General features: G+C 37.7%; 1 protein-coding gene across 3 annotated transcripts in view; it reads right to left on the minus strand.

Moving 5' to 3' along the window:
• Positions 1 to 12,926, minus strand: part of LOC110825769 (SIN-like family protein) — a 29,886-nt gene that overhangs the window by 5,212 nt on the left and 11,748 nt on the right. For all 3 annotated transcript variants that reach the window (XM_088206733.1, XM_088206734.1, XM_088206732.1), the window contains exons 6-7: positions 1,386 to 1,547; positions 981 to 1,019 (exon numbers count right to left, since the gene is read on the minus strand). In XM_088206733.1, the coding sequence (XP_088062859.1) occupies positions 981 to 1,019; positions 1,386 to 1,547 (201 nt within the window). The remainder of the gene's footprint in view (positions 1 to 980; positions 1,020 to 1,385; positions 1,548 to 12,926) is intronic.

The following is a 12,926-nucleotide window of genomic DNA, read 5'->3' on the forward strand; positions in this document are numbered from 1 at the left end:
AAGAACCATAGTCTGTCTCACAAGTTTGTTATAGAAAATGAAATCACAACTAATACTCTGTAATTTGGAGGAAATCAATAAAATATACTGATTAACAAGAAAAAGGATTCTCTTATTGGGGACATTAAGCTTCAGCTTGGTTAATGCCCAAGTAGAAAGAAAATGTGTATAATTAAAGAAAATCAGCTAAGGGCCCCTTTGCAATAGTTGGTGCTTGTGTATAAATGGCAAAAGTATAGTTAAAATAATTTTTAGTAAAAATACTCAGTAAAAAAAAAAATTATTTGTTTAGAAAACTAGCCACAAAAGTGTTGTCAATTTAAAAATAGAAGCTCTTATATTGATAGAAATAGTTATAAATACTGAAATAATGAAAAAAAAAAAGTACAAAAAGAGAAGAATAATTTCGAAAATTTTTTATTCTTAATTTAATTCTATTTTTACTTTTCTAAGTTATTATTAAGTCTCACAAATAATACTACTTGAATTATTTATTTTTAGTTTTAAATGCAATTGAATAATTGCTATTATAAATTATTATAATGTAAAGGACTTTTAAATGCTGAAATAACAAAAGGAGGCTTAAAGAAAAGATAATTTTAATTTTAATTTTTTTTTGTAAAGCAGTAGTAATAAATAAATATTAAATAATTAATTTTTTTTTTAGTTTTAGTAATATTTAACTAATTAAGTACTTCTTTATCACAGAAGCAACAGCTAAAAGCTTTTGCTAAATGGACCATTAATAAATGGTCCTCCGTGGCTAGAGGCAGGAACTAGTTACTGTACTGTAGATGATGTAGTATAGTCCCAGTAGTAAATTATTGAATCCAGTTACTACCATAATGCAGTCACCAAATAAGTAATCATGGAAGGCCTGGAAACATACATGTTATTCCTAAAATTTAAATAATATTTTTTGGAACAAATTGAACACAGTTGTCAATCTAAAAACCAATTACAATGAACAATAGCAATACCTCTTCATCTTCTGTTTTTGGTTCAGTTGAGGAGTCCTTCTGCTTATCAGACGAGAAAAAGAATGAGAGAGAAAGACCTTATTAGTAAAAAACTAAAGGAGCTTTACAACCAAAACACTATAAAATAATGGTTGTTGTGATAAGAGACCAAATCCAGAATTGATGGAAGCGTGAAACTTCAACACAACAGGAAAAAGAGATGTATATGGTCTAAAGGAAACAAAATTGATGGAGATTATGAAAATAGTTGGCTTTCAGTAGAGATCTCTTTATGAGAGTAAACACTGATTCTAAAATCTGGAAAAACTCAACATGTCTAATTATGTGTCATATGCCAAATATTCAGCTCTAGACAACTTGAATCCTGCTACATAATTTAAATGAAAAAAAAAAAAATAGTGGTACCTGCTTCTTTGCTGAACCTACAGATTTCTGGTCAGTGGCTTCTTCTAATTTAACACCACCTTCTGCACTGGCTGCAACAGTGTTCTTTCTTTTGCCAGCAGCATTAAGATGTTCCATTGATGGTCGGAGTTGAACAACTGCATGAATAGGATTCAGGTATAGCTGCAAGATCAATAGTAAAATATTTTAAGTTCATACTACATGACAAATAATAGGATACTGATTATTTTAAGTTCAATTGTCGAAAATGTTTTCCTTGCTATTCCTGTTTCCTGGAACATTTCTTACTCTATGTTTTCTTCAAAAAACAAACAACTAGATAATGTGTTTGATAGCTTTAGTGGCAAATAGAACAATTCGATAAGCCCTTGATTTTAACTTAAATGCGCAAATATTGTAAGTGACAAAGTGGTTTTACTGTCACGATCTATTGAGATTCAGTCTTTTATTGTACCGAATAATGTATTTCAAAAAATATATATTTATCTATGCATAAAAAATGTGTGATAGTTGACATGAAAATAATGTTTAAATATTGAAGTGAAATTATGGCCCAATTTGAAAGTTTAAGAAGTTTCATCTGTTGAGTTGTCACTCAAATTTTGAGGTCCTAATGTTCACAATATTTTGGGCCTAGTGTATTTTTAAAAAAACTTATGGGGGCATTTTTATAAATTAGATTTTTTCTTTTTCACCACATAAAAAAAACCCTAGTTGTAAGAGGTGGACCTTCATATAGTAGTGATTCAATGTAGAACCACCTTTTTTAAAAAATGAACAGTATAGAATATCATTAAATCATGGCACCAAGAGGATGTCATCATGTATATAATTATTTACAAATCAGTTAGTATCTCAAAAACGTCCCGAACTCTTCTACAGAAAGAATAGGGTGCCCCATCACCAAAAAAATCAACACCTAGAGCCATGTAATCTAAGTCTAATCAGATCCTCTTCCTTCCTCTTAAAAGCTCTCTTATTTCTCTCCTTCCACACTATCCATAATACGGTAAGAGGAATGAGATCTGTGTTTCCTTCCTTTGCTGATGCCTTTCCATACCCATAACTTGTCTCTTACCGAACCAGCAGTTGCCCATTTTAACCCAACAGTCCATATGCCATAGTCCATAAGTTGGATGTAAATGGGCACCGAAGCATGATATGATCACAGGATTCAGCCTCTCATTGCATAGGAAACATCCATTCACCTAAGTTTTTCCCTTTCTTACCAATTTATCAATTGTCAGGCACATATCTGAACCACATTAAGATTCTTTTGAGTCCTTTCATTCTCTGTTGTTTTTACTTCAGTCTGAGCGCATTGCATGAGTAGGTGATATCATCATGGACTAAATGGATCTCTTGTTTCCTAAAAGTGAGTTTTCTCTTTTATAACTGAACATAAATTTTACCAATTTTTTATGCTTTTTGAAAATTTCTTGTAAAATAGTCACAATTCTTCACAAGTAAATGCATCCGAACATTCCCAACATGACAAAAAAGGATATAAAAGGATAAGAAATAGACACGAAATAGGCATTAGCGTATGCACTTGAATACATGTACTAATATATGAAAATGCTTCGCTGTGATTCTCTCAATTAAGTGGAAAATTATACAAAATATATTTTTTTTTAGTTTTAACAAAAATACAAAAAAAAAACAACTTTTTTCGTTTGCCATTTTGATGGGATGTATCCTACTTTCATTGGTACATGAAAATATCTTTTCTAGTTTTCATTTCCTAAATTATATATAAAAGACACTTATGGTGATAAAAGTATATATGATGTTCAATCATAGATAAAGGAGCAATTTACACATAAAACTCACCGACAAACTAATATGGCCGCACATATGGACCCCGCACCCCACCTAAGCTATTTAATATTTTATTTAAATCATATAGTGCATCATTTTATATAGAAATTTTTTTTGCACATTTAGCAATTCTCCAATCAAATTGTTTTCTAAAAAAACATTAAAAATAACTTGTCATTCTCTTCAATTTCATACCATATCTTTGACATTATTTTTTAAACATTATTTTTGTTTTCAACTACTATTTTTTTTAAATAAAAAGTGTAAATTAGTATTATAAACATAGTACCATAGAGGGTATCATCCATGTACAGTAAATTTACATTCTAGTTAGGATATCAATGACAAGTCCAAAATCCTCATCTTTCATCACGTCATGCCTCAATAACATAGACCCAAAAAAATATAACCACCTATCTCTCAATCTATACATCAAATTCTATTTTCCCTCAAAAACTCTAAGGTTTCTTTCCTTTCAAATAACACAAAACATAGTCAGAGGAATCAATTTATTAAAATCATTTTCAAGCTTGAGTCCACTCCATGCCCAAAATTCCTCTCTCTACCAGTACCCGCGATGACCCAGTTTAGCCCCAGAAGCCCATACACCATGCTCCATAATTCAGAAGCCACTGGACATCATAATAAAAGATGATTACAAAACTCTGCAGCTGCCAAACACAGGTAGCACCTATTGACAATATAATGACCCCTCGAAATTAACTTATCTTGTGTCAAAATACATCCCATGGCAGCCTCCCAAGTAAAGAAAGCAATCCTAGGTGTCACTCTAGATTTCCAAATTTGTTTTGCCAGAAAGTTGCAAATTATGTCATCCCCTTCCCCCCTGATAAAACAGTAGTATGACTTGGCAGAAGACAGCCCATTTTGATTTAACTTCCATTTCATACTATCAGCAGAGTTATTCAGTTTCTGCGCCTCCAGAATACATAGCAAATTATGGTATTCCTGGATTTCCCAATAATTGAAATTCCTACTAACATTCGCTTCCCAAAACCTGTTACCATTATGCTCCTTATATGCTTCCTTGACAACAATGTTTCTAGATTGGGCTATCTCAAATATTTTGGGAATCGACTCGTGAGACAACACCCTTCAATCCAATCATCCTTCCAAAATCGAATTTTGTCCCCACAACCGATGTTCCATTCAATACAGTTCTAAAAATAGTGCCAATCCATCAAACTTTTCCTCCACAGCCCAAGATCGTGCTTCTTAGTGACTCTGCCTGACCCCTCTCTGCCTGGAATATCACCCCATTTGAGAGTAATGACCTTTCTCCATAGTTTATCTTCTTCCCTGAAAAATCTCCATAAGCATTTTACCCAAGAGCAGAATTTAAGTCAATAAGAGATTTTATCCCTAGGGCCCCCTGCTTGGTTGGTTTCTTGATGTCACCCCAATTTACAATGTTCTATTTTCTGGATCCCTCCTTATCGCCCCATAAAAAGCAACATTGTATAGGCTCCAATTTTTTAACAATTTTTACTAGGATCATGATGGAAGACAGAATATATTGGGAGATTTTTAAGGGTCTTCTAATTAAAGTATATCTGCCTCCCTTTGACCAAAAAAAAAATTTCCACCCTGCAATTCTTCTCTCAAGCAACTCAACCACCGGTTCCCAAGATTTCAGATCCTTGTATTTGGCCCCAATTGGAAGGTCCAAATATTTGATAGAAAGTCTGACTGAGTTGCAACCCAACACTCTGGCCAGCCTAGCTTCATCACCTTTTCCCCCCCTAATATGACCACCTCTGATTTGTTTAAATTTATGCTCAGTCCCGAGACAGCCTGAAAAAATAGCAGAACACAGCTTAAATGCCTCAGGATTCCCACCTTCGGTTGACAAAAAATCAAAGTATCATCAACGAAAAACAGATGTGTAACCTTCATAGTATTATCACCCCTGCCAACCCTTATTCCCCTTATTAACTGTAACTCCAGCACCCTGGATAATAGGCCATTAAAAGCTTCCATCACCATCAAAAATAGAAGAGGGGATAATGGGTCCCCCTTGTCTGAGTCCTCTAGAAGCTTTAAAGAGAGCAGATGGGCACCCATTGATGATCACAGCAAATGTAGTAGTTGAGATACACTGCATCATCCACCTCTATTTTAAGCCAAAACTCAATCTTTCCAACATATATTCAATGAAATCCTAGCTTACACGATCGTAAGCTTTTTCCATGTCAAGTTTACACAGTAAGCTCTCTTTTCCTTCCGACTACTATCTCATCTACCACTTCATTTGCTATCAAAATAGCATCAAGTTTCTGCTTCCCTTCAACAAACGCATGCTAGCATTCCCCAATAACTTTCCTAAGAACTCTAGATAATCTTCTGGCAAGTACTTCTGCTAAAAGCTTGTATATACAACCAACCAAGCTAATGACTCTGAAGTCCCGGATGTCCTTGGTCCCTCTCTTTTTGGCAATGAGTACCAAAAAGGTGGAGTTCAGGGACCGCACAAATTTTCCAATCATATGGAATTCTTTAAACATCTCCAAAATGTTGTTCTTAACAACATACCAGAATTCTTGCAAAAAATTCATGGTAAACCCATCCAACCCCAGCGCTTTATCACCATTACACAGTTTCAAGGCCTCAAAAATCTCCTCGACAGTAAAATCATATTCAATCAGAACCTTGCTGTCATCAAACAATCTGTTGAAGCTTAATCCATTCAGTTTCGGTCTCAAGGTAAATTATTCCTTATATAACTCTGGAAAGAAGTCGCTGGCAGCCTCCTTCACATTAATATTTCCTTTGATTTTAGCATTATTAATCCACAACTCATCTATAAAATTGCATCTCCTGTGATGCCTTGCCAAGGTATGAAAATACTTTGTGTTCCTGTCCCCATCCTTCAACCATTTCTCTCTAGATTTTTGTTTCCATGACATCCTCAAATGCAAGCTTTTGGGACAAAGAGCTTTTCAAATGGTCTCTCTTGATACATTTCCTTTCATCCAGGCTGCAAACCCCATCCCTCTCATCCAACTCTTCAATGTTTCTCATCAGAATGTTGACCTCTTCATTTTTTTTATTTTTTCCTCTTTAGTCCAGATTTTGATGGCCTCCTTTAGACTCTTCAACTTAGTTGCAATTTTATAGCTGGTTTTTCCTTGAACCATTGTATTTTTTCAAATATCCTCCACCAGCCACCTAAATCTGTCAACCCCAAGCCATTTATTATCAATCCTGATTGGAGCTGGTCCCCACTGAATACCCTCAACTTCTAAACAGATTGGAAAGAAATCCGAAGTGCGACGGGGCAATAACTTCTGGCAACCAACACCAGCCAGCTGTAACAACAAATTAGGAGACAGTAGGAAACAGTCAATCCTAGACCATGAAGGGAGCCTTCACAGATTAGACCAAGTCCATTGTCCCCCAACCATAGGCATGTCCATCAAACCCAACCTATCCAGATTCTCATGGAACTCCATAGCTTCAGCATTTGAAAAACCCATTCCACTCCTTTCCTCCATTCTTAAAACCATGCTAAAGTCTCCACCAATAACTCAATTATCACCCCCTAACTGCTTACAGTCATCAAGCTCCTACCACAACATCCACCTCTCCTCCTTATCACCCCTGTAGTCCCCAGTGAACAACCATTTTTCTCCCCCTCCCCCCCAATATTTTTAAATAGGACAGACAGAGATGTCCCACCCCTCACTACAAGACATTGTAATTTCTCCTCCTTCCACATAATGACAACCCCCCCCCCCCTCCAGCCACTCCTTTTGCAGGACTGTAGTGTCATCCCACATCTCTAATATTTCACAAACTTCTAATGATTGTATTATCACAAAATTCAAGTTTGGTTTCCTGAAAGCAAATCACATCGGCTTCCATTTATTAAGACAACCTTTAGTTATCGCTTTCCTCTTGCTGTCATTGCAACCCCTTGCATTCCATGACACAATTTTTCCAATTATTTCTCTTCAAAAGAATTTGTCTCTTTTTTCTTCCCATCATAGAAAATTCTAGTTTTTTCAATTCTCTAGGGGTTCCTTCACACTGTTTTTTCTTTTCTTCACCCCAGCCGCACTCTCTTTTTTAACATTCTCCTTCCTAAACTTTCATGAAGAAGGGAACATACCTGGTCTTCCAAGCCGTCGAAAGACACACCTATCATTCTACTAAGCTTTTGAGCATTTTGGAGCACCCAAATTGAACTTGCATCATCCTCTTCAACTCCCTGTCGAACATCACAGCGGTTTAATGACCTCTCCCTAACACTGCAGTCAGGATCAAGAGGTTGAATTTCATCACTAACAATCATCAGTGTCGGCTTTCTACCATCCACCCCCTGCGAAGAGCCCCTCATCACACTCCATACCGGTCTCCTCATCCATAGATACATAAGAGATACAAGGGTCTTCTTCTTCGAGTCTTCCTTCTAGTTCCGTACACAGAAGCTCCTGATTGTTATCCTCTTCCATCACCTCCTCCTTCTCTTCTTCCTCTTCCTTCTGCTTTTCCTTGATTTCTCCTTTATTTTCCCCGACTCGTTCCTATTGTTACCCTAAATTCTGACCCAAAATTTCGACCGAGTCAGAATGCTATTAACAGGTCTCCACCAACCTCTCTTAATTGACTTTCATCCTCTGAGCATCATTACACGCTGGCCTGGGTACAGATCAGCGACCCATCTTGCTTTCTCCTCCCTTTGTATATTTTTTTCTCTCAATGTGCCCCCATCTAGTGTTATTTGAGGTACCAGCTCATCACAAGACCATATTCTTATGAAACCCAAAACAACTACAAGCCCCTGAATTTCGCTCATGCACTTAATTCCTCTCCGAAGTCACGTGTCTTGCACAAGAGATCCAACCCAATTCACAGGTTTGCTCTTCGCCTGAAGCGCCGCCGTAGGACTTACTCCCATCTACTTCCATGGCAACGTGAATCGAAGCCGAATAGTGAGGGCACTGAATCAAGGCTTTCCATGAAGTCGCTTGGACCAACTCCACTCTTCCCTCTGTGTTCTCCTTTCCACCATACAGTTTTTTTGCTGAAGGATTAATCACAAGTCTTTCTGTCAACTCGAATCCCTGATTCATGAACAACCACCATCCCCTCCCTTGTTCTCCTTCCAGAATAAAAATCCTATTAGTCCTCTTTACCTAGCCTTCAAATAAAATGAGAAATAACCCACATCTGTTAGTCCCGAAAGCAATCCATAACTCCCTGTTTCTGCTAAATATTCGTCACAACCACGGGACTTGATTACCCCAATAGAACTCCAGTAAAGAATCGAGAAACCACTTTACCTCCTCCTTTTCTAGGAAAATCGATACCCTATACCCCCTGCCGTTCTCATAAATTCTTAACTCATCTGCCTACCTTCCTTCGCTAATTAAATCAAAAGTCTTCCGCTCAATCCCTAGAAACATCATTCCTCCAAACGACAACATAGCCTTTGACTCTCAAGTGGGTTACGCTCCCTCAAGCACACGCAGTTTGGTCACAGTGCTCTCTCACTTAGTCTTTTAACACACAAATTAGCATCTCTCTCACTCAATGTTTTCAACTACCATGACTTTTACATTTAGACATATACAAACTCAAGAAATAAAAACTACAAATATTTTTAAAATGGAGCCCTTATTCCCCAGAATCAAGTTTTTTATTTTCTAACTAAACATGATCGATTAGTTTGTTGTTCTCTTGAAATTTCCACAACTAGATGTACACTAATATAGGATTGCTCATTGGGTCGACAACAGATGAGCTGCGCAGTCCAAGAAATCGGAAAGATATGCAAGAGCACAAATTCAATTTCGCATGCTGATGCATGTTGTGCTATTGACAGAATGGGTCACTTGGCATGCAACAAATTGTGTTCTTCCTGCCATAATGGCATGAAGGTCACTTGTTGATTGCACCCGCAAAATTGTGTGCGCACAGTGAAGTAAGCAACTGTAAAATTGCATAGCACGCATAGCTTGGCATGCAATAGATTGTATCCCACATGCCATAATGGCACATAGGCCACTGTCAGGAACTACCAGGATGGCGGGAAGAAGAAACAGGATTTTGAATATCTGTTAGGGTTTATTTACTGTTACTGTTAGGATTTTATTGCTACCCAAATTTGTTCTTTTTGGTATCGATAATTGCTAGGATAAATAGTACTCCAGGACAGGCAGGCTGCATATGACCTGCTGTCTCTGCATGGTAGGCTAATACCATTAATGCCAATGATGTTCGGCAGCACCTCTTATATATATGCAAAAAAAGTAAAAATAAAAACAAAAATCATGATAATTCCTTATTTCCTCACCCATTTTCTCTCTTACTCTCTCTTCTTCTTCTAGCCTCTGTCTCATTCTTCTCGTTACCCACCTATTTCTCTACTTCCTCAAATCCTACCTCCGCAAAGCCGCTAATGAGTCGGTTTCCTGACAACAGCACGTGGTCATAACTATTTAAAGGCAAGCAACAGTCAAAATTTTTAACCATTGTCTGCATTTGTTGTTGCCCATAGCTACGGCTACAAAGACTAGTAGTTGCCATGTCAAACCACCATCAAGTCAAAAGGAACCAGCCAGCTATCCTCATGAGTTTAAATACACCATATTTCTTCCTCTATCTGGCATACACATTTCATATTTCAAATTCTCTCTAGTATTGCTCTTTTTCCAACTAATGTCCATCAACAATTCTACATTGATAATTATTCCCTAATCTAATCTCTCGATTTTTTTTACTCCACTATATAAAAAAAATGGTACGACAAAGCAGCAGCACTCATGGCCTCCAGGTATCATGGAGCTCCATAGCCATATGCCATTATCATCGAGTCTTCTTCTTCCTATGCTTCAATCAAGGCATCTCCTGGTTCTAGTCCTGTACCTATGAGGTGATTGATTTCTCTTTTTTTCAGTATAGTACGAATAAGTTTGGACCACTTAAGTTAGTTCTGAGGATGTCAATTTGAAAAGTTTATGCCTCTCTCTTTCCGCCCTACTCTCTCTTCTTATCTTGTCCAAAACTTAACCTTTCCTCCTCATCTCTCCTCTTCTCTTCTCTATCGGCAATACTGAATATCCATTTCTGTGTGAGGTCTCTCGATGGGTGGGTCGGGATTCCCCCTTTTTAATCGGATCGCATGAATTTTTTGATATGGGGTAGTTTTTCTGTTGAGTCGCTGGAATTAAAGGGCTGAGATTAGGGTTTTTGTTCGAAATCATTGAGGATTTGGGGACGATGGCAAATGAATGGACAAAGTTTTTCTAGGTTGATCGTAAATCTTTTGACGTGATCGATAGTGGAAAGAACAATGAAGTGATTCATATATGTGAAAATGGAAGGGGTTTTCGAGCTGTGCTTGCCCAGGAAAATAATGACATCAAGTGGATTGTGGATGCTTTTGCAGATTTTTATTGGAGAAAGGGAGGTAAATCAAGGGGAAAAAAAATTTTTAGTCATCAACACAACCTTTCTTTGACGCTAGAAAGAAATAGAGGTAGTTGATTCCTGGTGCTGACTGAGGATTATGGAAAAAAAAAAGAAGAATCTTCATTCTGGAGGGCTTGGAAGCTGGTGGTTGGTGGAGGATGATGAAAGCAATTTATAAACTGAGTGGAACCCCATTATCGAATCCAAATGTGCAGAAAAAGAAAGTTGTGGAAGGAGTGAACATGGGGGTGAATGGTACGATGCTTATGAAAGTATCCAGCTCGCATTTTCCGTGTCCTCACTGTGGCAACATACTGCGAGTCACATCAGAGGTAGAATGCTTCAAACCATATGCTAAGATGGTGGGTGGCGAGGCCAACAAAGAAAACCAAGTAGGGTTGGATGAACCCGATTCCCAGTCGGGTAAAGAATGAGACAAATTTCAAAATGTGGGGGATGGGGGTCACGTGATTGAAAATGGGAGGGAAAACTTAAATGAGTGGGGAACTGAAGAGTTGGTGAGTGGAAAGATGAAGGGGTAGGCTGGAAAAAATAAATATTCATGGGTAGAAAAAGGCAAATGGGTGGACTTTCCCGAGACTAGTAAGAAGACAGGCAGGAGATATAGGCCCTATGAGATTTGGAGACTGAAAAAACAATTCAAAGTGAACTCTTCATCCCCAAGAATGATGACGAGCATTCAAACAGGAAATATTCCCATTTCTGACTCAAATGAAGATGCAACTTTAGATGTGGAAGGCAGACAAGAAATGGTAAGTCAAGAAGAGCAGGTTGGAGTAAGTTATGTAGATCCGAAGGATAAGCTAGATGAGAGAGATAGTTATGATGAATATTGGGTTGGTGACGAGGATGGGGAGTGTGGGGGATGATATGCCAGATCTGATGTGGGTATTGAATCAAATGGAAGTGGTTTGGAGATTGTTTTGCTTAATGCGGATGAGGCTAAAAAAAATTGGTATACTGATATGGTGGAATCCGGAAGAAATAAGGATAGAATGCTGTTGAAGTTTGTGAGGTGCTGCCTCAGCAGGTGACTCCGTGAGTCACTCAGCATGGGTTAAATCAAATTTCCAAAAAATTAATAGATTGCTTGGAATGTCATTTTTGGGTTTTGAAGATAGAGTGATGGAGTTGATGGAAGAAATGGAAGCAAGGAATGGATCGGATCATCAAAGCGGGACGCCTGCTATGAAGGGGAAGGAAAAACAAGGGAATAGCTGTAGTAGGGAACTTAAAAGGTTGCAATCGAATATTAATTATGATTGCAAAAAAAAGAGAAGAAGGGAGAAGGAAATGGCTTACTTAATTAAACATGATTGGAAAAATAATTCCATGGAATGTGAGGGCGATGAATGATAGAAGTAAACAAAATGTCATTAGAGGGTGTATTAAAAGGTGGAAACTGGATGTCATTTGTATTCAGGAAACAAAAATGGAGACTATCAAGGAAAAGGAGGTAAGGAGTGTGTGGGAGGAGAACAGCATTTGTTGGAATACTTGTGATGTGGAGGGGGGAGAAATATAAATGCAAGGAGGTAGCGGTGGGGAGAATATCAATCACATGTTTATTTGAATGTTGTGAAGGAGAAATGGAGGAATGGGCTTTTACTGGGGTCTATTGCAGGGCTACGGGTGAGGAAAAGAAAAGACTATGGGAAGAGTTAGATAGTTGCAGCAGAAGATGGGGGAGAAATTGGGTGGTGGGAGGGATTTCAACATGATTTTTAAGAAAGGGGAAAGATCAGGAAACAACAGTTGTGTTGGTCAAATTGAGGAATTTATGGAGGCTGTGGATAGTCTTAATCTGGTTGATTTACCTTTGATGGGGGTGCAGTGGACATGGTCGAATATGCAATGCAATCCTTCATGTTCAAGAATTGACAGGTTCTTCATTTTGCAGAATTTTTTGTTGAAGATTGCTGGAACAAAACAGTCAGTGCTAGAAAGACCAATCTCGGACCATTTTCCAATCTGTCTTTCCTTAGATGGAATTAAATGGGGCTCCGTACCATTTAGACTTGATAACAAGTGGTTAAAAGTTGAGGGATGCAGGAAATTGATAAAAGAAGTATAGGAGAAGAATAGGGTGCAGGGAAAGGCTAGCTTCGTATTTGCGGTAAAATTGAAGGTTGTGAAAAGTGAAATAAAAAGATGGGCCAGAGATGAGGATAAGAAATTGGATATGGAGTTCAAAAAGTGGTTAATGGACATTGCTGAAATTGATAAACTTGAGGAGTGCGGTACTGTTGGGGTGGAGGATGG

The sequence above is a fragment of the Carica papaya genome, chromosome 6 (assembly GCF_054855325.1).
Source record: "Carica papaya isolate Zhongbai chromosome 6, ASM5485532v1, whole genome shotgun sequence".
Lineage (NCBI taxonomy): Eukaryota > Viridiplantae > Streptophyta > Magnoliopsida > Brassicales > Caricaceae > Carica > Carica papaya.